The following is a 27,118-nucleotide window of genomic DNA, read 5'->3' as shown; positions in this document are numbered from 1 at the left end:
AACATTTATTTAAAAAGTGACTGAATTGAATTTCTCTGGAGGAACCGTGATTAGTTCATTAGTGTGCTTTCTCCACAACAAAATGCAGCGGTATCGTCTGCAAATAATGCTAGCTTTACTCTTTACTCCTTACCGGTACTCTAGCGATAACTGGTGATATAAATAATAGTCATGAAAATATAGTCATAAATACTTTAAAAAGTTTACAGAAATACAATTTGCATCCACATGTTGTAGTCTAGTGCTGTGACATTTACTGATCATATTATAGATCAATGATCATATTGATCTGACCTTCATGAGTCTGCATGCCAGACGTCCTCCAAGGTGCACTTCCTCCCTCATCCAAAGGGTGGCAGTATAACACAAAGCAAGCCTGCACTTTACATCCTTTCATTGCCCCCTCCTTCTCAGCCCCCCGCCCCCTCTGAGGGCCCCCAAGCTTTCATCTGCTGGCTTGGATTTATTTCCTCCCAGTGTGGAGCAGATCATCTAATAGCATGTACGTTTTGTTGTCACCTGAGGGCGCTTTGTGGTCACGCCCCAAATGGATGTACCTGTTTGTGCTGCGCTCAGAGTTCACACAATTTAACACCTCAGCACGCATTTAAGCGCCAGATTACATGTGTGCTTATTTTTGGACGTGTGTGTTTGTGTGTGTACTAAACAACTTAATTTGATCATCGCTGAAGGAGCACCGAGGCCTTTGATCGGTTTGGCCCCGCGGATCACCCCCGACGACAACACACACGCGCTTTTCATTTGGCGTGCGACATGTCGGCTAATGTCGTATTTTAGCGGGTTGTTTTGCATCTCTTCATCGGCACGCCCTCGAGACGCCTCAACGCGAACCCTGACCGCTGACCTCATTTTGATAGACTCAATCTGAACAATCTCCACGTCCTTCACCCCATCTGATCTCCCGGCCCTCAAGAGGCCGATCTTTACGTCCGTGATGCTATCAGAGACGTCCGAGTTCCCTTAAACGAGACAGGGAAACAATCAGGGTCCTAAATTAGCTTCTAGTGGAAGTTTAATGCAATCAGGAGGATCCTGAACGATATGGATCAGAGATGTGTGTCACGGCTACGCCCTTATTCACTCTTGTGTGCTTCTTCCTTATCTTTTAGTCCTTCATCCGTCCCAACAGCTCTAGCTTAGCGGGAGCACACAAGCTAACAGTAGCGCTTCACTTCTGGACGTGACGTGTCGTCTCCCTTCACTATAATTATTTTTTAAATACAATATAAGCTATTAAGCAGCCTGTTAATGCAAAAATTAAGAAGTTTAGGAAAATTAAGAATGAACAATCTACTACAAAAACAGTAGTCAAAGATTGTTTATGTGACTGTAGAGTACTGCTGCTTTTGAAGACCTTCTGCAAAAAACGCTAGTCAAAGATCTTCTATTTGTCAAGACAGGAGCGCTTTGCTGGTTTTAAGGATCTGCTGTAAAAACACTAGTCAAAGATCCTTCATATGGAAGGAGCACTTGTTGTTTTTAAGGATCTACTGCAAAAACAGTAGTCAAAAATCCTTTTCAAGACAGGAGCGCTCTGCTGTTTTAAAGAACTCTGCAAAAACGTTGATCAGAGATCCTCTATATGACAGCAGTGTCCTACTGTTTTAGAAGACCTACTGTAAAAATTTTAGTCAAAGATCCTTTATAAAACAGGAGCGCTCTGTTGTTTTTAAAGACATACTGCAAAAATGCTGGTCAAAGATCCTTTTTTATTCAAGACAGGAGCGCTCTGCTGTTTTTTAAGGACCTACTGCTAAACATTCGCCAAAGATCCTTCACATGAAATGAAAACTCGGTTTTTAAAGATTTGAAGGACTGCTTTCTGCTGTTTTGAAGGATCTGCTACAAAAACAGTAGTCAAAGATTGTTCATTTGACAAGTGGTCTGCTGTTTTTAAGGACCTGCTGTAAAAATGCTAGTCAAAGATCCTCATTTTGTCAAGACAGAGGGCGCTGCATTTTTTGAGGACCTGCTGCTAAACAGTAGTCAAAGATCCTTTATATGACAGCAGTGACTCTGATGTTTCAAGAATCTGCTGCAAAAATGTTTTGTCAGAGATCCTTTATTTACCAGGAGAGCTGTGCTGTTTTAAGGATCTGCTGCAAAAACACTTGTCAAAGATCCTTGATGCGACAGGAGCTTTCTGCTGTTTTTAAGGCCTGACTGCAAAAAATGTTGGTCAAAGATCCTCTATACGACAGGAGTGTCCTGCTGTTTTAGAAGGCCTTCTGCAAAAATGCTAGTCAAAGATCCTTTATATGCAAGGAGTGTTCTGCTGTTTTAAGGATCTACTACAAAAACAGTAGTCAAAGATCCTTTATGGGACAGAAGCGTTCTGCTGTTTTAGGGACCTGCTGCAACCTGGCGTGCTCTGCTGTTTTAGAAGACCTAGTGTAAAAATGCTAGTCAAAGATCCTTTATATGCAAGGAGTGTTCTGCTGTTTTAAGGATCTACTACAAAAACAGTAGTCAAAGATCCTTTATGGGACAGAAGCGTTCTGCTGTTTTAGGGACCTGCTGCAACCTGGCGTGCTCTGCTGTTTTAGAAGACCTAGTGTAAAAATGCTAGTCAAAGATCCTCTATATGTCCAAACAGGAGTGTTCTGCTGCTTTGAAGGACCTTCTGCAAAAAAAAGCTTCTGCAAAAAAGGTTGTGTATAAGACGGGAGTGCTGTGCTGGTTTGCATGTGAGTGAACTTGCGGTGGTGTAAATATGTTTGCATGCTATTCTGAGTGTAACGGATGCCAGCCTGTGGGGCCGCGCAAGTGGACCCTCTGCCTCAAGAGCTGCGCTGAAGACGCAGCCGACACTTCGGGCTTTTAGTCGTGTGGTCAGCGCCCTCGCCTCCCATACGAAGGTCCTGTGTTCGAGCCCTGGTGCGGGCGGTTACATGAGTACAACTCTGCCATCTCTCCCTGTCCTTCTTGTGCCATGTGGGGCAGTAAATATGTAAATATTAATGAGATGCAAATGAATGAATTCTGCCTAGCAACAAGAGGCTGTCCAGGAAGAAGACTCTTGGCTATGATACGGCGTCTGCAAGCGAACTCCCATCAGTCAAAAGGAGAGAGTCTTGTACTTCCTTGATTCCCTTTGAGATAATTCAGCTGTAAATAACTGTGACTAACATTTGTGGTGGGGGGTGTGATGGTAGCCTGGTGTTGTGAGGGTGTGGAGAAGATTTGGGGCTGTCTCTGTGGGAGATGACCACTGCTGGCTCTGGGAGATAAATAGCAAAGTGAAAAAGATTACGGGGAGCAGAAGAAGAACCTTCAGGCCATGTGATGAACTGCTCCTCTGCAACTTTTCACACTTTACACTTTCCGGCCCAGACTGGAGCTCTCCTCATTCCGGAGCTTTGCGACCCGCCGAGAGCGCCCGCCCTGACCCTGAAAACGGCTCCATTGACTTCCTGCTTGTGCGCTGACGGGGAACCGTGACATTTACATTGCCGCACCAAACAGGTCGCGGGATCAAAAGTGCGCCTCAAGGAGCCGCAGAGTCCATCCTTCTCTGTCGGGTCACCAAAATGGCGTCCCCTCCTCGCGTCCTCCTTTCCCTATCTCTCCCCGGCCAGTAACTTGCCGGAACACATTTAGATCCCGCACCAGTCCTCGGTGCCCACTCATCACTCTGGCGCTGTTTGAAGATTACGCCGCTCAGAGACATCCTCGCTGGGCAGGCAGGCAGCTTAGAGGCCAAAATCCGTAATCCCTTACCCTTCATGGGAATTCTCCATGCACTTCAGCCCACTGAAATACGGCGCCGCTGCAGCAGCCTCTCACGGTCGGAGAACTATTAGGGCCTGGGGCGGAGATAGATGGACGACACGTCCCGATGAATGTGGAGGCAGTTAAATTTAAAAGTAACTTCTATAGCCGCTGCTCAGCAATCCTATTGGCAAGCAGACTGTGATGTGAGGGCTTTTCTTACACGCCGCCTTTATTTATCATCACGGAGCGCATGCGAGGATGCACGTTGAGGCAGAATTCTCTCCACCTTCGCTGTCGACGATGCTTCTTCCTGCGAGAAACACTCAAAACAATCCCACCAAAACCTTTTGAACACCGCTTTTTAGCAAACCAGCCTCCGTTGGAGAAGAAAACTTCACTTCTCACAAATACGACTACTGGGGAACCCGCTGTTAGGATGGTGTTGGGTTTTTTGGGGGGGCTGATTGTCTTAAATGTTGTGCAGGTGTGTGTGTGGTCTTGGAGGACCCCGGCTCCCTGGATCGGCTGCGGCAGGGACCAGCTCTCTATAAAGAAGCAGGTGGAGACGCCAGGAGGACGAAGAGCATCTCCCATCTCTCATCTCTCCCCCCTCCCAACTGGCCGCACCTCATGTTTTGGACTACAGTATATAGTTTCCCCCAGTCGGGGGGTAACACCCACTTATCTCGATGTCGACATACACCAAAATTGGAGAAAAAGTGTTTCTATGTGATATTGTAGTGATGGGAGACAACGAGACGAGATTTCAACATTAATTTGAAGAAAAGTACAACGAAAATGATATTGTCAACATTCTTTGAGATCAAGTAAACCACTAATGTTATGATAATATGTAATCATATGTACTTTATATCATAATAATGCGTTGCACGGTGGCCTAGTGGTTAGCATGCTGGCCACACAGTCAGCAGATGGGGAAGATTTGGGTTTGGAATCTCCGTTGGGCATCTCTGTGTGGAGTTTGCATGTTCTCCCCGTGCGTGTGTGCGTGTGTGGCTTTTCCCTCCTCCCACATTCCAAAAACATGCATGTTAGCTTGATTGGAGACTCTAAATGGTCCATAGGTATGAATGGGAGTGTTTGTCTATATGTGCCCTGCCATTGGCTGCCCACCAGTCCCGGGTGTACCCCGCCTCTCACCTCAGCTGGGATAGGCTCCAGCATACCCGCAACCCTCGTGAGTATAAGCGGCATCGAAGATGGATGGATGGATCATAATAATGCAACATTTACTTTCATATGTCATTTTTCACTCGGTAAAGTTGGCGTTGGTGATACCGTATGGATTTTCTCACAGGCAAGCTGCCAAACCGTTTCAACTGTATTAAGGAGGCGCATGCCTTTTGCAATTAGTTTCTGTGAACGCACACCATTTTGGGCTGTTCCGTCTGTATTTACTTTGTCGACCGAACGTCTCAGTGAGTGTTGACTGTCGGGACGAAGGCTCTGCATCATCTGCATGCTGGCTCGTTTGTGTTGATGCACTCACCTTGCTCGTTATTAATATTCCCACACAGGGGCTGTGGCATTTGGCTTTGCTAGCATCTTCTTCCCTCCTAACGTCTACTACATTACCTTGCATTGCTCCTCACGAAGCTCACTCTTCTGCTGTGTGCGTATGCCAGAGGCCCCACCTCCCCCCACAGAGACAAAGCGACTGTATGACTGACAAGAGGTCTCATTATGTTCGCCGTTGTTCGGTGAAGCGTCCTAGTGCTGAACCAATGCGCAGAGTGAATCCTCTCCCTACCGCATGCGCATAAATGGAGGCGTGTGATTAATTAATTTATTTTCGTGAGACCGTTTGTTTAACGAGAAATCTCATCCTGTTTTAATCTCACGAGATCTCGTGAGATCTTGTGACACCCCTCGTACACAGTGCTGTTTTGTACGCACCAATGAAAGGCTGATTTGTGCACAGTCATCATGCCTCATTGTCATTCTGCCCACATTACAATATTTGATACTCTTATCCAACAGAGCTGCTGCGCTGATTTCATTGTATGACGAGAATGGCAATAAAGCTTACAGCATGTACTTGAACATGCGCAAATTCAAAGATTCAAAGGACTTTATGGTCATTACAGCACACATTTACACACGAGATGGCAGGAGGTCCCAGATTTAGCCCAATAAGTACCAACACGAGACCTATATATAAAATAAAATAGAACAAAAGTTGAAGGGGCCGTTAGCATTTTTGACATGAAGTTGTATGACATGCCCATCAGCAGTGTAGTACAGCAACAGTGACTTACCCCCCCACTTGGTGCTGTGAGCCCAGTTCTGGTCGGATTTCGGTGAAGAGGAACAGAGTACAGTAGCCATCTTGTTTACTTACGCATTCCACAGCGGATGAAGATGTGATCGTCGCAGCCATCTTCATCACACACGCAACAGTGGGCAGGCGATAGATAGCGCACATTCATACAGTTGAGAGGTCTGATTGTTTTCAAAGAGGCGTTTTTGTGATGCAAATGTATTTTGAACACAAATTGTTTTGAGAAGCCAAACTCTTTAGCAACTAACCGGAACTATGTTCTTCATGGCTGTTGGGGGTAAATCACCGTTGATGCGCTACACTGCTGATGGGGCTGTCATATAACTTCCTGTCACATAAAAGCCCAAACTATCCCTTGAACTAAAATGAGGATCATATTCTGCAGATTCTGAAATCTAAATGCAGACAAACTTTAATCCCAAGTCTCAAAATGTGGAAGTCCAAGTCAAGTCTCAAGTCAAGACAAGACAGGTCGAGTCATGTCCCAAGTCATCGGCTTGAAATTTTCGAGGGGAAATTTGCTGTCTAGCTAGAAATACTGTAACCATGGTCACGTTAGTTCAATAAAAATCACTAAAAATCTCATTTGACTCATTTTCAAGTCATCAGTCTAAAGTCTGAGTCAAGACCCGAGTCATTGATGTCCAAGTGGAGCTGCAAGTATTTGATGACATCATCAAGTGGAGTCCAAAGTCATCAAAATTCTCATTGCAAGTTCAACACGGACACCATTTTCCTGTTTTTCCATGAGTTGTTGAATTCAGGAGAGTTTCTTTGCTTTTCTTTTGAGCATGCCTGCAAAATAAGCCAAAATGGGGTCAAAGAAAGTCGCAAGTGGCAGCATTTTGATAAAAAAAAAAGACGAGAAATGCTACTGAATTGGAATAATAACTCATGACAAAACAGGAAGGTGGTGTCCATGTTGATCTCGCTGCCAGCAATCACGTCTTCAATGAAGGTCAAATGTTCATTTATCATTTTTATGCATTTACAATTGCTTTCTGCATGTAAAACTATAACTGTAAAAGTAGCAAATTGTGCTTTGCATGAACATTTTTGGCTTTGTGGCACGGATTCATCGGATTTCCGTACATGATTATGTTATGGGAACAATTGATTTGCTTAGCGTACGTTGAAACATATGAATGACGCTACCCAAGGTTCCATTGGATGGGATTTCCCATTTGTACTGTATATATACTATACATATGTATATACTATATGTGTACTGTATATATACTATACATATGTATATACTATATGTGTACTGTATATATACTATACATATGTATATACTATATGTGTACTGTGTACTGTATATATACTATACATATGTATATACTATATGTGTACTGTATATATACTATACATATGTATATACTATATGTGTACTGTGTACTGTATATATACTATACATATGTATATACTATATGTGTACTGTATATATACTATACATATGTATATACTATATGTGTACTGTGTACTGTATATATACTATACATATGTATATACTATATGTGTACTGTATATATACTATACATATGTATATACTATATGTGTACTGTGTACTGTATATATACTATACATATGTATATACTATATGTGTACTGTATATATACTATACATATGTATATACTATATGTGTACTGTGTACTGTATATATACTATACATATGTATATACTATATGTGTACTGTATATATACTATACATATGTATATACTATATGTGTACTGTGTACTGTATATATACTATACATATGTATATACTATATGTGTACTGTATATATACTATACATATGTATATACTATATGTGTACTGTATATATACTATACATATGTATATACTATATGTGTACTGTGTACTGTATATATACTATACATATGTATATACTATATGTGTACTGTATATATACTATACATATGTATATACTGTATGTGTACTGTATATATACTATACATATGTATATACTATATGTGTACTGTGTACTGTATATATACTATACATATGTATATACTATATGTGTACTGTATATATACTATACATATGTATATACTATATGTGTACTGTGTATATACAATACATATGTATATACTATATGTGTACTGTGTACTGTATATATACAATACATATGTATATACTATATGTGTACTGTATATATACTATACATATGTATATACTATATGTGTACTGTATATATACTATACATATGTATATACTGTATGTGTACTGTATATATACTATATATGTAGTATATATATATATATATATATATATATATATATATATTTATACTGCTAAAAAAAAATGAGATGAACACTTGGAAAACACATCAGATCTAAACTGGGTAAAAATGATGTTGAATATGTTTCCTGATAATAATTGGGTGATGTATTAGTAACAAAATGATGCCACATCATTTGATAGAAATGAAAATGATCACCCTATAGAGGGGGGAAATCAAAGACACCCCAAAAATGAAAGTGTAAAAATGATGCAGCACACTGGTCCATTTAGCTAAAATGTCATTGTAGCAACTCAAAATGATTCTCAGTAGTTTGTGTGGCCCCCACGTGCTTGTACGCATGCCTGACAACGTGGGGGCATGCTCCTAATGAGACTACGGATGGTGTCCTGGGGGATCTCCTCCCAGATCTGGACCAGGGCATCCATGAGCTCCTGGACAGTTTGAGGAGCAACCTGGCGGCGCCGGATGGACCTAAACATAATGTCCCAGAGGTGTTCTATTGGGTTTAGGTCAGGTGAACGTGGGGGCCAGTCAATGGTATCAATTCCTTCATCCTCCAGGAACTACCTGCATACACTAGCCACATGAGGTCGGGCATATATATACTATGTGTGTACTGTATATACACTGTATATACACTATATACGTACTATATACAGTATATACTATATATGTACTGTATATATACTATATATACTGTATATATATACACTATATATATGTACTGTATACTGTATATACTATGTATATGTACTGTATATATACTGTATGTGTACTGTATATATACACTATATATACACTATATATATTTACTGTATATATATACATACTGTATATATACTATATATAGTATATATACATACTGTATATATACTATATATATATAGTATATATATATACTATATATATACAGTACATACATATATGTGTATACATATATGTATATAGTATATATATATATAGTGTGTGTGTGTGTGTGTGTGTATATATATATATATACACACACACACACACACACACATACATATACTGTATATATACTATATATGTACTGCATATACACTGTATATATGTACTGTATATATACCATATATATGTACTTCAGTATGCAACTTTTTAATGTTGTTATTCTCATCAAATCACTTTTTGGCACAAGTGCAGTGACGGGGGCCCTAAAAGGGCGGGGCTAGACAGTGCAGTGTGTTGATTGGTGGACAGAGAAGGGTCACTACCAGAATGGGGAGAAGGCAAAGAGGAAGAGGAAAGATGTCCTCCTTTGTTTACTTTGTTGAATGAATTGCGTCGTCACACTATTTAAAGACTTCAGTAGACATTTTCCAGAGGTCGTTTCCAAGGACAGCCTCCATCTTGGTGCCTCTATAGCGACCTTGATGAGTGAGGAGTCACCTGTACGCGGGCGTCGCAGCTCCGCGCTGTTTGGCATGCGCGGTGGCGTCGAGGGCAGAGCGTGTTGCCGAGCTGGCGTCGGCCCGAGCCGTCGCAAGGTCACCGCTCGATTTAACGCAGAAGCATTTTAAAAAAAAAGAGTACATCATCTCTCTCCTCCTTTGTCAGCGCACCTAGTCCATCTCTGTCAGGCTGCAGCTCACCTTTGGTGGCGCTGAGGTTGCACACGTTATAAATCAAATACGTCTTCACTTCAAGAGGCTTTTAATTGTTGTAGCGAGCGGGACTGTGACCGGGCTCATGCTGACATTTGCAGCAAATACACACAAGACAAGAAGCTTTGACACGCCATCCTCTGGTGCTAGCACGGCATGAAGGAGATCATTGCCTCAGTCTCAGGTGATGCAAGCGCTGGCTGTGCTAACACGTTAGCATCTACTGCATGCATATGCTGGGAATCTTTCTTTCATGGCAATTAAATCAGAGCCATTCCTTCACGCTGCCTGCTGTGCAGATGCAGACAAGCTAAAAAAAAGAAAAAAAAGCGCAGTCGTAATCCTCTTACTTCTCAAAGCAAACATGGCTGACAACCATGCAAGAGTGTGTCCAAGCAGCATGGAGCGCGCACACACACACACACACAAAAGTTCACATTTATAGGCCGAATCGTTCACTGCAAAGATGTAATCAAACATCTCTCACTGGCTGTGTCGTTCACAGCCTGTGTTGTCCTCTAAGGGGCAGCAAGTAGAATTGCCCAATTGGTAAAGGGATTTCAATATGGACCTGCCATGACGATGAACAGCAGCTACTTGTGTGACTTCTTATTTGCACTTCCTTCACAGATCCGTAAATTCATTCATTTTTGGTCAGAAAAATTATTTTATTTACATTTTATTCTCAAAAATTGTACCACTTGTAAAAAAAATCCCACAATGTTTATGTCTTAATGCTTCACTGATAATGTGTTTTGTCAGGCGTTGAGATTTCGCACTTTGTTCAGCCGTCCCTGAAAGCACCATAGTTGCTGTGGGATGGATCGTCATTCATTAGTGGTGAGCACCTGTACGTTTTATCATGTAAAATGTGTTTAATACGTGTGTGAGGCATACTGAAGGAAGAAGGGGAGGGCTCTGGAGCTGAATCGAATCTAATTATTGCAAATGTTGATCCGAAACCGCAGAGGAACGTCAACACTAAGCTAGCAGGAAGGTTTGGGGGCGGAGGAGCGGTGGAATACGATATAAATAAAAAAAGGACTTAAAAAAAGAGAAGTTATAGGATGGGCTGCGCTTCGCTGGCAGGCCCATAGAAAGTATGACGTCAACGTCAAGCTAGCAGGAGGGTTTGGAGGGGGAGGAGTGAGCCGTGTGTCAAATTTTTTTGGCGTCTCACTTACTCATCGTTTTTCGCCATTTGCTGGTCGCCATTTTACCCAGCGTGAGGGGAGGGACTACTGAACCTTTACAGGCTTAAAATGGAGAGAAGAAGAAGAAGAAGCGGGCAAATATTGCGATAGTAATTTCCGGAATAAGCGCGAAACAATTTGGGTTAGTTTGGGTTGAAGGGTATTGAAGTACACGAAAACGATACCAGCCTGTTCGTTTCCGGTCCACAACCAATGTTTCAAATCCTAACGGCCACAAGTCCATTGGTAAACTGTGTGTGTCATTCCAGGGCACAGCGATGCGACACGACGATGAATTATCCCAGCAGCGGCAGGCGATTGACAAACACACTTGATTTGGTTTGAAAACATCAGCGTTGCTTTCTGCTCTGATTTCCATTTAGCGGCGCTCAGTGATTGCAGCTGCCGACGTTCCAGGGATAAACACTCCACGTGTTCCGCTGACGGACAATGAACGCTTCATGGGGCGCTCGTGTTGTCGTCTGAGGCTGAAAGTGACATTTAAAGCGGCTTTTCAACCTCTTTTCCATTTGCTTTATTAGCGGGGAAATAATCAGCTTAATTAACTGATAATGAAAATTCATATTAACGACCGCCCCTCCTGATTAAAATAAATATTGTTTTAGCACAACAGCGACAAAGTAATTATAGTGTGTCCAGCTGCTTATCACATCAGGCCACGTGACAACAGCAACATAAGAACACAAGTGCGTGACGGTGAGGACAGGAAGTCTTCCTCTTTACCGATACTTTACTTCCTGTGTTTACGAAAAAGAAGAAAGACAAAGTGTTGACAAAAAATGAACAAGCAAATAAGAGTAGATCAAATGAAAATAAATAATAATAAAATAAGATCCACCATAAATAAACACAATTATAATAAATAAATAATGCTAAGAAATAAATAGAGGTGAAAGATAAATGGCTGGATAAGTAAATATGAGTCGTGTGCAGCGATGAAGAAAAAAAGTCAAGTGTTAAAATATAAGAGTGAATAAGAGCAGAATAGAATAAGAATAGAAACCCCCCCAATAAATGAAGAGCTTCAAGATAAATGACGAAATAAGTAAATGTTGGTAGCGTCTAGTGATGATTGGGGGAAAAGCATTCAAAGTGCTAAAACAAACGAAAATAAAAATGGAATAAGCATAGATAAAATGAGAACAAATAAATAAATAAATCACAAATAGAAAATAAGTACAAATTCATAAGATGAAAGATAAATGAATAAGTAATGAGTAGTGCGCAGTGATGAAAGAAAATAAATAAAAAGGAAAATCCATCCATCCGTCCATTTCCTATGCCGCTTCTCCTCGTTAGGGTCGCGGGGGCATGCTGGAGCCTATCCCAGCTGACTTGGGGTGACATGAAACAAAATAGATAACTGAGGAAGAGCAGATAAAATAAGAATAAATACAACGTGAACAGAAAAATAAGTAAAAGTAAATAAAGAGATGAAATATAAATGAATAAATGACGAGTGACGAAGGAAAATAAAAAGTAATAAAAAGGTATTACAAATATAAAATAAAGAGTAAAATAAAGAGTACCGTAAGTAAAAAACAGAGATGAAAAATATAACAAAAATATTTAAAAAATAACGAGTAGTGTGCAATGAAAAAAACTAAAAAGTGTTGCCAAAATTAATAAAAATCAAAAATAAAAATGGCTAAGCGTAGATAAAATAAGTACAAATGAAGAAAGACATGAAAGATAAATGAATAAATTATGAGTAGTGTGCAATAAAGGAAAATAAATAAAAAGTGTTTATAAAAATATAAAATCAAACTGGATAAGTGAATAAGACTAGATAATATAAAAAATAAAGTCAAAAAATAAATAATGAGATGAAAGATAAAATAGTGGAGTAGAACACTGATGGAAATCTTGTATAATGTATCAATTAAGCAATAACTTATCAATAACGATCGGTGAATGAAACCTATTGCTTGATGCCGTTTGAAAGTGGCATACATGCATGCATGCTTACATGCATGCTTACATGCATGCATGCATACATGCATACATACATTCATGCATACATGCATTCATGCACACATGCATTCATGCATGCATGCAGGGCAGACACCGCCATTAACGCTCTATGCAGTTTAGGGCCACAACCACGAGTGGCATTTGGAGCCTTGGGGGGTCCAAGTTGAATAGCAACTTATAAAATCAATCCCTATTAGAGTCCGGATTGGGGCCACAGAAAGCCTCCAGAGGCGGCGCCGCATACACGCAGCACATCTTCATTCATCATCAAATGTGACGTTGCAACGGGAGCAGCGCGATGCGATGCGCGAGCACAAAGTGAAAAGACGCTGACATCGGCGTGGCACATGTTGGAAGCATGGATTAGAAAAAAAGTGCAAAGCGTAGCTGTGAATGTGTGTGTGACACGTTTGCTTATGAAGACTTTTCCCTCCAGAACATTCCCTGGCTTAACGATGTTGTCATGGCGCAGCTTTAATAAGATGGTGTGTGTGTGTGTGTGTGTGTGTGTGTGTGTGTGTGTGTGTGTGTGTGTGTGTGTTTAATGAACGCTTGTGCTGTTTCCATCTCCCAGCAGGACGCCACAGAGGCAACTGAGATGACAAAGGTTAATGAATTCTCCAATTTTACCTGATATGAGTGGAAGGGGGGGGGGGTGTATTGGCGCAATTAATTAGAAAAAAACCACCAACAGCAGTGGGCCACAACATTAGGTACACCTGCACAATCAAAGGAGCTCTATGAGATCACAGTATTGACTTTTGATTGAGCAGCCACCGCTATGATGTGTTTACTACTGTGCTTGTCCAGCCCTGCTGTGTCAGGTGACAGCTGCTATGTAATATGAGAATAATATGAGAATAATATGTAATATGAGAAAGAGCTTCGAGTGACGGATTGTTAATACGGGATGTCACTAAAGAAAGCTCATTTGGATAAAAAAAGGATACGATTTATGGATGCTTTTTATTCTAATATTATATATACTATATACTGTATGTGCCCCGCGATTGGCTGGCGACCAGTCGAGGGTGTACCCCCGCCTCTCGCCCCAAGTCAATAAAAAAATGAAGAATTATTTATTAATTAAATGGCACCCGTAACTTTCTCTAAATTCTTAATCATTCTGTTATTTTACTGACATACGAGTGAAAATATAAAATATGAGAGGGGTAGGATTAAAATAAATAAAATAAAATATACATTTCCTTAATTGTATTCATCGATAAGGTTTTCATTATTATTAATATGATCTTTTTTGTCTTGAAATATAATAAATTGCACATCCACGCATCCATGCAGTGTACTTCACGTTTTCTTTCCTTTTCCCATAATTTCTAATGTATTTTTGTTATGTTACTTTGGATGAACATTTCATTGGTGGGATTACGTTGAGGTCTTTTTCCATGTTGGGATTTTTTTATTTTGGAATGAAGTCAGCATTATTTTTGGACATTTTTACAAACATTTGAATCAATTCATTCATTTTTATTTCATTGATTGCACTTGAATGGAATTCAATTCAGTTGATCTTTCTAATGACGTCGTGCAGGTGTGCCTAATGAAGTGTCCGGTGGGGGTGGGGTCAGCGGTGGGGGTCCAGGTCAGCTTGCAAGCAAACATCTGCAGGCTCTTTCAGCGGGCTTGGAGGTCGTGTTAAAGAAGACTTACGTGATTACGATGCCAACCACCTCTGACACCTCCTGAGCAGAAACCCAAGAACTTTCTAATCCTGCTAAATGTCAAACCTCCCCCCCCCCGCACCACGTGCACATCTCCACCAGCTGCCAAAAGGCCAGTGGTTAGTCATGTGTTCACTACTGCAGCTGCCGCCTGTCACCAGGACACACGCCGCACTCCCGCGATGCTCTCTGCCATTTCTCACACCTCCCACACGCGCCACGTTAATCCGGGGTCACGGGACCAGCCGGAGGACACGGTCGCGCGGCGGCGGGCCCGGATGAGGACGACACTGATGACCGATTGGCATCTGATCCTGATCATACAAAACCCTGCTTGATTCACGTACACGATACACGATACGCGATACACGATACACGATACACGATACACGATACGCGATACACGGTGCACGATACGCGATACACGATACACGATACACGATACACGATACACGATACACGATACACGATACGCGATACACGATACACGGTGCACGATACGCGATACACGATACACGATACACGATACACGATACGCGATACACGATACACGATACGCGATACGCGATACACGATACACGGTGCACGATACGCGATACGCGATACACGATACACGGTGCACGATACGCGATACACGATACACGGTGCACGATACGCGATACACGATACACGATACACGATACGCGATACACGATACGCGATACGCGATACACGATACACGGTGCACGATACGCGATACGCGATACGCGATACACGGTGCACGATACGCGATACACGATACACAATACACGATACACGATACGCGATACGCGATACACGATACGCGATACGCGATACGCGATACGCGATACACGGTGCACGATACACGATACGCGATACACGATACACGATACGCGATACGCGATACACGATACGCGATACGCGATACGCGATACGCGATACGCGATACGCGATACACGATACGCAATACGCGATACACGATACACAATACACGATACGCGATACACGATACACGATACACGATACACGGTGCACGATACGCGATACACGATACACGATACACAATACACGATACACGATACACGGTGCACGGTACACGATACACGATACACGGTACACGATACACGGTGCACGATACGCGATACACGATACGCGATACACGATACACGATACACGATACACGATACACGATACACGATACACGGTGCACGATACGCAATACACGATACACGATACACGGTACACGATACACGATACACAATACACGGTGCACGATACACGATACACGATACACAGTACACGATACACGATACACGATACACGGTGCACGATACACGATACGCGATGCACGATACACGATACACGGTGCACGATACGCGATACACGATACACGATACACGATACGCGATACGCGATACGCGATACACGATACACGGTGCACGATACGCAATACACAATACACGATACACGATACACGGTACACGATACACGATACACGGTGCACGATACGCGATACACGATACGCGATGCACGATACACGATGCACGATACACGGTGCACGATACGCGATACACGATACACGATACGCGATACGCGATACATGATACGGTCCCTGGAATCATTTAGAGCCCAACCAAAATTTCATGGAAGTATCTGTCTCCAAAGTCAAACGAAACAAACCATCAACGTATCTGGTGACATTTCAGTGTGTTTTGCTTTTTCTTTGGCTTTTTGTGATGGACAAGTGTGACGATAACCATAGAACAGGAAATGGAACTTAATGTAACGTAGGAGAGGTTGTGGTTATTCATTCCAGCAATGCCTACAAAACGCCACAGAGCAGTTTTACTTTAAGTTTTCTTTGGCCTTAATGTCCAGCGCCTAGCTTCTTTTTACACTTGTATGGCAGCTAAGAACGTTAAAATGCGACTTTAAACACCGTCAGCACGCTTAAGAAAGCTTTTATGATGTCCACACTTGGACTCACAATGTACATTATTTGTGATGGGAAAATTGTGACCGGGGTGCACCCTGCCTCTCCGAAGTCAGCTGGGATAGGCTCCAGCTCACCCGGGACCCTAATGAGGAACATTTGTGGAGACTTGTGGAGGACTATATTAGTCTAATATTTCCACACTTACTGCATATTGATATTTTCCCCTCATACTTTTGCATTCTAACGACTGTGTCAGCGGCCCCCACCCCACACAAACCTCTGGTCAAGGAGCCCTATTCCAGGGGTGTCCAAACGTTTCCCAAGAATACAGGGGCCACTTTGACATTTGACATTTTGTAAACCAAGCCATGCAGATATGCTCTGCTTGACATTTGAACTTTCCTAAGTTTGGTTTTGTCGTCATCGTGTTCCGACTTCATGCTTGCGGAACACGTTTTTCTGTTCATGTTATGACTTTATTGTAATATTTCGTGAAATGACTGCTCTTTCTTACGCTTCTGTTATTGTTTTTGTTTTGTTTTCTGGTTGAATTGTATCTTTTAAATGTATCGAGGGTTGATAAAAACAAACGGCCCCTTTGGACACCCCCGCCCCTTCTCGTTTGTGCTGTTTTGCGCAAAAGAAAAATGAACGTATGTGCTGCTTTTGTTTTTGAGTTATGACCGATTATTTTAGAGGTCAGTCAAATTTCAGCCACCTCCCTATTTGCTCCAAATGAAAACAAAATAGTCCCATTCCTTTGTGCTGCGTTTGTGCAATTAAAATGATCGTTTGTGCTAGAGATTTCAGTGTCAGGCTATTACCTAATCAGCCTCCTGACACAGTCAGAATGAAAGCTCTTTTTCCCTCTTCATTTGTGCTATTTTGTGGCACGGTTATTACTATTACAACTACTATTATTGTTATTATTATTATATACTGAAACAGAAGAAGAAATCATCCATTTTCTCTACCGCTTATCCTCACTATGATCGCAGGGGTATGCTGGAGCCTATCCCAGCTGACTTGGGGCGAGAGGCGGGGTACACCCTGGACAATGGCAGGGCACATTTAGACAACCAATCATTCATACCTATGGACCATTTAGAGTCGCCAATTCGTGTTTCTTAACTCAACAACCCAAAATGGAGCAAAAGACAGTTGCTCGTGCCGCATCTCGATAAAGAAGGGCAGAAACAGAGAGGACAAAGCACGACAAAATGACTGACAGGTGTTAGAGTGCATCAAGCATTCAAGTTCAAGCTGATTGATTTGAGCAGCAGCGGCGTGACATGTTTTTCCAAAGCTCATTAACATCCAGTCGTATTCAAATCCAGCATTTGATCTCTTTAGCGTTGTTCTGTCATTTAGTTACACAAGTCCTCCGCTTGTGGGGAGGAATGTCTGTGTTAAAGAAAACAACTTTTGAGACGGTGCGGCGAGGCGATAATTGTCTCCCACAGGCGTCATCGCTGTCTCATTTATTCATGGTCCTGGGTGGCTGAGGAGGGAGACCATTTGGACGTTTTGGTGTGGAAATATCATATCTGGCAACATTGGCGTTTGGAAAGAAGGGAAATTGTCACATGAAATTTATAAACGCCACACTTTGGTTTTTGCGGCCATTTTTCATGAGTTGAACTCAAATCTCTCTCAAATATTGTTCACAAATGTGCCTGCGTTTGTGTCTTTCTTTCCACCATTCATCAGTCATCCACCTCACAGGTGGGGCGTGTCATATCAAGGTGCTGATTGCACACGTGTGCCTCAGGCTGCCCACAATAAAAGGCAACTCCCCAATGTGCAGTTTAACTGTTTCAAGGGCCACGGAATCCAAAAATGGCCACACCATGACCCCGCCCCCACCATGGACCACTCCGTCCACCACACAGCGTGTGTGTATTTTATGGAATAGTCTTATTACGGAAATTCCCTTTAATGCCACGATTTGTTTGACGTGTGATGAACGTGCGGACGTCCTGTTTGACTCTCGGCCTACACCGTAGTGCAGCAGTGCGGCAGTTGGACCCGGAAGCGGGAACAAATACGGAGCAGGAATGGAGAAAGAAAAGGTATTTTGAATGGTAAGTTCAGCTTGAAAGCCCTGGCAGGTGGCTTGGTCCACAAGACCGAGGTTATTTGGATCTACCGTCTCTGTGAGTTGAATTGTCACCCGATTGTCTCCAATGCCACTCGCTGGAAGCGATGGAGAAGGTGCTGGAGCACAGCAGTTATGTTTAACTTGTTGTTTATACAGTGGTGCCTCGGCATACAAGTGTTTTTCACTTACAAGCCCATCGCTCGGCTGCGGGATAAAATTTGGGTTACGACCTGCTGGTTACCGGCAGGCATAGCCTAAGACGGCTTTTTGGAGGGCTCGTGTCCTTCGTATGTGGGGACAAAGGCGGAAGTGATGGAGCACATGCACAGCACTCCGTGAGATGGCAGTAAAGGCTAGCAAGGACATTTATTAGCCATTTATTACCGTTTGTGCTTGAACTGCTGTGTTTGCCAAAGATGACAGAATAAAACTTGCATGTTGCAAGACCCGCGGTGTCATACCACCACGATGCAGAAGAAGTCACCAGACAAAGAAGAGTGTGATAAAGCGTGTGTAAAAGAGTGTGTGTGTGTTGAACGCCTCTGGATGGTAGTTTACGGCCCACCAGCAGTGACGCTCAGTGACGTCATCATCCGGCGCGGCGCGTCCAGGTGAAAACACACGGTTACGAACGCGGACGCAATGAATGGCGTGCACTTGCGGAGGAGAGAGGAAATGCTGGGACGGTTCATTCCTTCATTTGCACTGGCGTTTCTTCTGTATTCTTCTCTGGCACGACCACGTTTGCTTACCCTGCTGCACGCCATCTGCCATCACTTCACATGCAAAGTATCTGTTTCCCAAAAAACAACGGGAATCTAGGAAACAACACCTGCACTGTCCGGTGTCCAGGTATTTATTTCACAATCACACCGGTTGAATTTTGGCTAAAAATTTACTGAATCGTTTCGGTTGGTATCGTTCTAAATCAACAAATATCGTCCTTGAATCGTACAGGCAACCACGAATCGTGATACGAATCGAATCGTTATTAAAATGAATCGTTACACCCCTAACATTATGTTGGTTTTTTTATACACTGAGGTCCATTTTGTGTTGAGCTGTTTAAAACCCCAGAAGGTTTCATAAAGAAAAATCAGCATAAAGCAAACATATTTCTTATCCAGCCTCATGCTGACGGCTGATTTACTAACTTTGAAATGATCTTCGGGAGGCGTGGTCCTTCTGTTTCTTTACACCACACACACGCGCATCTTTAAGACATTATGGTGATTTTCGGAGTGTCCATGAATGCATCTCGTGGAAGTGTCATTCCGAGGAGGACCAGAGATGTGTTTTGTGAGTTGGAGATACATACGTGGCTTGATATCACGCGTGTGCGTTAATTTGAATGTAATGAATGAAATAGTTACTGCTGTTATCTCTGACTTCTTATACTGTAAATCTGCAAGTAATTCTCATTAATTAGGAGTTAAGTATGGACAAAATGTGATTAATCGAGATTAAATATTTTAATCCCGTGCCCTAATTATTATGCTGTACTGTATTTATTGTGTGTTTTTTGGAATTGTATCTTTAGAGTGCCCTGCAGGCCAATAAAAAACAAGCTGCGAGCCACAAATGGCCCCCGGGCTGCACACTGGATGCCGCTGACCTTACCACTGTTTTGGAATAAGTGTTGAAAAAAAAGAAAAGTCTTTGATGCTTGCTGAACAGAGCTGCTGGTGTGTCACGAGTGTTGCCAAAACGGGAGTGCACTTGTGAACGGCAGGACGTCAGCGTTAGTTTCCGGTCCAAACGTGTTGCATTGAAGATGAATGAGTGCTCGTGCTTGGCAACATGGAGGCTGCAAGGCGTTGTGGGCACTTTGCACAGGGACAGGACAGAAGCAAGAGGCGCCATCCTGGCGTTAATGAGGCTCTGCTGAGGAGGAGGAAAAAGGCAAAAATAAAAAGACGGAGGAGACATTCGTCATCCTCGCTGAGGGAAAATGCTCTCAATTTACGAGTCAGGGGCTTCAAGCTTTGTTCCTCCCGATCGTAAATTCTTCTTTGTGTTGCTTCGTCCTTCAGGAGTGGCCCGCCATCACGTTAGTGGAAGTGTGTGTGTGTGTGTGTGTTGATGTTTCCACTGTCATTGCCTGGAAAAGCTTCACGTGGAGCCGATCATTAGCATAATGAAGCTTTAATAGCCACCTTCTTGACCACATGCAGAGGCGCAAACGCTCACAAGGCGGAATCAGCGCCCCCTGCTGGCTCTTTACCACCATTTATTCCACATTCTCATGTTTTATTTTGTCTCTTAGTGCAAGGAACTGTACAATCCCTCATTCTGATGTTGTATGGCTGGGGTGCTGCTGACTGCTCTTCACAAAAGCCCAACAGCACATTAGACAAAGGGTGTCTAAAGTGCGGCCCGGGGGGCATTTACAGTTCACGGGACATTCTTAAAAATATAATTTAACAAGAAAACTAAAAAAAAAATCATCCGTCATTACGAGAAGAACATTTACAAGAAGAAAGCTGAAATAGTTGGGAAATAAAAAACAGGAACAAAAAGAAGAAATGGAAAACACTGCTGTAGTTTTACAAGAATAAAGTCCAAATATTGGGAGAAAAAAGTCATATTCTAATGAGAAAAAATGTTCCCAATTTTCTGAGAATTTTTTTTTTATTATGAGGGAAAATGATGTCATTTTAGTAGAATAGAATTTAAAAATGTCATTTTTAAAGCCATAATATTAGGAGAATGAGACGTCCCAAAATGAATGATGTATATTTATGCTGTATATTATTTAATCTTACATTTGCAACTTTTCAAATCGCATTCTCGATTTCCACGAGATCTTGTGAATTTCTCACGTCACAACTCCAGGAGGGCCGTGCACGGCAACTTGCTGGGTGTCCAGCGGTAACATCCGCTCGGTACCGTTGGTTGCTTTTTCTTGGAGTACGGCAGCGATGGGAAGTGTTTTGGGGTTTTCTGGGGAGCTAAAGACCTAGCTCACAGTCACTGCTGCCCTGCTCTCGCCGCTTCACCGACAGCTGTTTGGTGAACAACGCCGCTTTCTCCAATTATCGTCCAATGATGTGGGGCGTGTCTCTATGCAGCGCCGAGCGGTGGTGGGGGCTGAGGGTCACAACAGAGAAGGCGTGGACGGGGAAGGAAGCTGCAGATGCAAGCCTTTTAGCCAAAAGGAGAAGAATGCAGACTTAGCCTGTACTCAACTTGACGTTTACTGTACTTGTACTATGCTAATGTGCTCCACTGGGATCCAGGAGCATTTTAAAAGCCCCTTTAATTAACATTTAGCAATTAGCATTGGTCATTTTCTTGTAAGTGCAAAAAGAAGCTATGCAAGTCATTTTAAAACATCAAATGTAGCTAACTTGACCCTTTGATGAGTATGGTGAAACTGTCATCATTCGTCATCGTTAGCAACATTAGCTTCTTTCACGCAAACATCCTTTCCCCCGCATAACTGTGTGCACGTTCACAGGAAAGAGACAATGAGATGCAGCAGCATCTGGGGTGACGCATAAAATACCGTAGTTGTCAGACAGCGCCAATTACTTTCAACACAACAGGGTGGGAGAATAACGGCATCCCCTTTCACACAGGCAGGCGCCGTCCCACACTTAGTTATGGCCACCGTAAGTGGAATGTTGGCGGGATGACATTGTGACAAATGTGACGGGAAAACGCTGCAAATTAAGGATGTCGCAATAACGCAAACGCTGCAGGATCAAAAACAAATGCCAAAAACGCACACAAACCCCCCAAAAGCAACGGCATGAGAGAAATGCTGCAAGCTCACCGAACACAGCGGAAGTCAGCCACGCCTGAGGGATGTACACGTCTGTCTTTGAAACGACACGAGCACGATGCCGCAGATGAACGCTGGCGGACTTTGGAAGATGTGGAATGAAAAGGTGCATTTTTCTTGATGTTTCGGCTTGAATATTTTACAATATTAAAGGGCAGGGGTGGCCATTGTGGGGCCCGGGGACAGCAGTTTTTTCCATGGCCCTCAGCACATTCTAAAAATCAGATGAAATAGGAAAGGTAAAGAAAAACAACGAATGACGTCTAAATATTAGGAGAATAAAGTTCTAATAATAAGACATAAAAGTGATAATCTAATGTTACAAGAATAAAGGCACGACAGGAAGAACATTTTTGAGAAGCATGAAGTTGAAATATTATTTAAAAAAGGGTGTTGTTTGTTGTTGAACGTCATAGCATCATGAGGAGAAACAAAACACAGACTAAAGGTGCAATGAGATGTTTTGAGTTAAAGTCATAATATGACGAGAAAAAAAGATTGAAGAGAATAAAGTTGAAGTATTTGAAAAGTAAATGCAAAAAGAGCTGACGCTAATGACACACTTTGTCACTTCCAACAGAAGCTTTAATGGAGGCTGCGTCGTCTTCGCAGTGTTTATGCTGCACGTTTGCTTTACCAAATAGAAAACATCGAAGCGGCCCCCCCACATGCTTCCACTTGTCAGAAAAAGTTTGGGTACCCCGTCGGGCTAGCTAATATTAGCGTAGCGTAGGTCTTACCTCGTCTCCGTTCAGGTTGGACTCCTCGTTCCACTTTTGGATCATATTTTCCTTGCAGTTTCAGGTCAAACTCTGAGTTGTTGACCTGCCAAGCTGTCAGCGTATAAATTACAATTAGAACAAACACGGCAGGAAAATAACGTGTCTCGTCTTTTGTGTTTCTTTTATTCATTGACTGGATGTGATTGGCTGGTTGGGCTGAGCCCCGCCCACCTGAAGTCTGTAATGGGAGCCATCTCGCAGCTTTTAACACAATCATGGAACATTTCCTCAGGAAGGGGGGTGATTGTGACAGTCTGCAACATGGAAGGACCCTAAACAAGCACCACCACGCGAGGACCCTAAACGCACCGCCGCCGCCAAGCGGTCCATGCTCGCGTCCCGCCACCTGAACACGTACTCACAGTTCAGTCATCCTTTTTTTTTTTTTAAATAAATGTTTGTTTTCCCCGTCAGGCTGCCGACGCTGATTACTGTCGTCTGATTGGATGAAATGGAAGGAGACAGGAAGTCACTAATGACATCAACAACAACAAAACGAAGAAGAATCAACTTGTTATGGGCTGCATGTTTACATCAAGGTTTCTATTTTTGATGCTTTTGTGAGTGCCTGAGACTGGGCTTCTGCTCAGTCCAGAACCGGGACCGGTCCCCCGCCCCCCCACACCGCCCGCCGTCTCAGCCTGTGGGCATGTAGGGGGTGTCGCTGTGGTAGTTGTAGTCGGGACACACCTTCTGCACCAGCTTGTAGTCGGTGCTGTGGAAGGTGATGAAGATGCAGATGACCTTGAAGGGCTTGGAGCAAAGCCAGGACACGTGGCTCTGGGTCTGCTCCTGGGCGCAGCTCTGCGAGGGGTCGTGGGCGCAAAGCGAGTTCCTGGTGCCCTTCTCCACCTTCTCGTACTCCACCCTGCAGTTGAACAGCTTGGTGTCCTTGGTCTCCATGGCCGTCTGCTGGATGTGGTGGAGGTGGTGCTGGTGGTGGTACTGGGGGGGCGGCTGGACCTGGAACTCCACAGCCTTGGTGGGAGGAACCAGCCCCACGGAGACGTTGCCCTGACCGGTGGAGTTGTGGCGGAAGTAGACGCTGAAGGTCCCGTTGCCGTGATCCACGATCTTTCCAGTGATGAGGAGGTTGAGCTTCACCGTCTTGATGTTGGAGTGGAAGTCCCCCCAGCCGAACATCTTCTTGAACTTGCCCGTCTTCACGATGGGCCTCCTCTTGGCCCGGGAGCGCGCCTCGCGAGGGGAGGGGCTGGAGGCATTGTAGAGCCACTTCCACTGCTTGGAGTCCTCCTCGTGGAAATCCACCTCCGGAGACGTGAAGTTCTCTTTGCTGTCCAGCGTCTGAGCCAGGAAGCGGCTGATGGGCACAGCCTTGCTGCTCTCAGGCCAGTAGGTCTTCATCTTGGACTTGGAACTTTCCCTCATGTCAGCATTTCCTGACCTTGAGTCCACTTGGACCACCTGGACGATGGAAACAAACACAGAACATCACATGATCATGCAGAGGGTGCAAGGTGGACTATGCACCACGTAGAGCCACAACTTCATTTAAAACCTAAATCGCAAATGTGGAACTTGACTTGGGTCCTCAAACGTGAACTATGAAGCAGCGGGCCTTCTCTCAGGTCCTCCGTCAGCATCCTCTGACCTCACCAAAGACAAACACTCGCAGTACTTTTGCAGAAGAGTGGAAGCTTGTTGTGTCCAAACGTTTTCCAGCAAGGGCCACACATTGAAGCCTGAAGGGATGCAAGGACCACTTTGATGGAGTGAATGAACGCGTGTGGCGGAGTAGACCAGGAAGCGACATATGAAGAAACAACTGCATCTCAGCCTCGCGCTTGCTGTTGCTTTTTTTACATTTTCCAAATATTTCAACTTTCTTTTTAAATAATCTTCATCCATTTTCTTTTCGGAATATTGGGACTTCAATCTCGATAATATTTGGATGTTATTGCCATAATATTAGAACTTTTCCCCCCCAACCTACTTTTCCAAAAATGTGTGTGTTTCTCATAATACTTGACTTTAAAAAATGTGCATTTCGACTCGATGCTATTAAAATGAGATTATTACAAGTTTATTCTCTTCAAATCGCCACTTTTTGTCTCGTTTGAATGTGACTTCATTCTGCAGTTTTGTTTTGTTTTCAAACTCGTACATTTTCCTCTCCTAATACTACGGCTTTATTCTCGTGGCATAAAAAGGCATTTTCCAAAAATGACAACTTTACTCTTTGTTTCGTTTGTTTCCTAATAACGCAACTTTTTCTTCAATACTTCAACTTTATTCATTATTTTTCCTCATAACATTACAATGTTATTATTATTAGATTAGAACTTTAAAAAATACTTTTACTTTATTCTTGTAAAATGACTTTCCCACAGGAAAAAACCTCAAATAGGATCCACAAAAGTGTGAAAATACATTCAAATAAAATAATGGCCATTAAACACAGAGTGAAACTAGCATATATAGCATGAGAAAGAGAAATAATCTGTTCCAGGGTCAAGCCGTGGCCATCACCCCATCACGAACCCTTTATGAGGTGTGCAGGCAATGTTTGACGTCGCTTTTGGACATTTGTGACTGTCTGTGACTGTGTAAAAAGAAGCGAAAACGCTGGTGCTGGCATAAAAATGACACATCGGTTCATGTAGGCATTGTTGTTTTCTGCCGAAAATGCAAAACATCAGCACGAGCGATGACGTGCTCCACACAGCAACAAGCTTGCTAGCTCAGTACGTCCGCAGCGTGGAATCATTTCCAAGTTCCACACTTTGCTCTTTTGTGGATGTTTGTGCCACATGGAAATGTGCAGCATTCCAAATGGTATCGCTGCTAGCATGACTTCATTGGATTCTTATTTGTGACTAAGCTGTCCTCCTTGTCGATCGTAGGAGAACATCTTATTTTACTCGACTGTAGGGCATGATTTTTTTTGAAATGACTATTTTTGTTGCGACAAAATGTAGAAGATAAAAATGGCACTTTTTCTTTAGCTGACATTGCATAATGCAGGACTGGTCTTACTCTGCACAAGCAGTGTTTATTTGTGAAACGCATCTGGCGGCATCACCGTAACAGAAGCATCATGTGTTCATTACGCAACGTCAGTTAGCGGGAAGAGCTGCTGCCAACGTCAGTATCGGTCGATATCGGTATCGCTGATAAAGTACCGGTGCAGGAAGCCAATACGGAGCATCTCCACTCCAAAGAAGTGAAGCCGTACGAAGCGTTAGCTTTGTGTCCAGCAGCCGTGTCCCAAGTGAGGGGGCCGTTTGTGACCTGTAGCTTGTTTTTTATTGGCCCGCAGGACGAGGTACAAATCAAATTAAATCCCCACCCAAAAAATTGAAAAAATAAAGCAAAACCGTAGAATGTGAAGGCAAAAGGTGAAAAGTTGATACTAATAACTAATAAAAACAACAAAAAAATTGTTTTACAAAAAATCAAATTTTTTCAAGAAAAATTGACATTAAAACAAGTATATTTAAATATTTAGTAAATTGTTTTATAATTTTTTTTAAATTTTTTTTACCCAAATTAGATTTTAAAAAGTATTAATTTTTTTCTTTGCAATTTTTAAAAAATACGTAAAAATACCAAAGTGGCCCCCTGCGTCTTCTGATTTTTCAGGCCTCGGTGGAACAGGTGTGGACATGGCTAGCTTACAGCGCTGAAGGTGCGCCATGCTCGCGTCACGCCAAATAAAAAAGAGATTCCCAGCTCGTGTGTGGTTTGTCGAGGTCAGGTCATGAGGTCAGTTTGCA

General features: G+C 42.8%; 1 protein-coding gene across 6 annotated transcripts in view; it reads right to left on the bottom strand.

The window, feature by feature from the left end:
- Positions 1–10,173: 10,173 nt before the first annotated feature.
- LOC129185553 (neurexophilin-1-like) overlaps positions 10,174–27,118 on the bottom strand; it is a 37,107-nt gene continuing 20,162 nt past the window's right edge. For 2 of the 6 annotated variants that reach the window (XM_054782773.1, XM_054782774.1), the window contains one exon: positions 20,930–24,806. In XM_054782773.1, the coding sequence (XP_054638748.1) occupies positions 24,018–24,806 (789 nt within the window). In that variant the 3' untranslated portion in view covers positions 20,930–24,017. Of the gene's footprint in view, positions 10,216–20,929; positions 24,807–27,118 lie in introns of those variants that run through there. The other 4 variants (XR_008572090.1, XR_008572089.1, XR_008572087.1 and 1 more) reach the window with 4 other exon arrangements.

The sequence above is a fragment of the Dunckerocampus dactyliophorus genome, chromosome 7 (genome assembly GCF_027744805.1).
Source record: "Dunckerocampus dactyliophorus isolate RoL2022-P2 chromosome 7, RoL_Ddac_1.1, whole genome shotgun sequence".
NCBI lineage: Eukaryota > Metazoa > Chordata > Actinopteri > Syngnathiformes > Syngnathidae > Dunckerocampus > Dunckerocampus dactyliophorus.
This window is presented reverse-complemented; position numbering and strand designations above follow the sequence as displayed.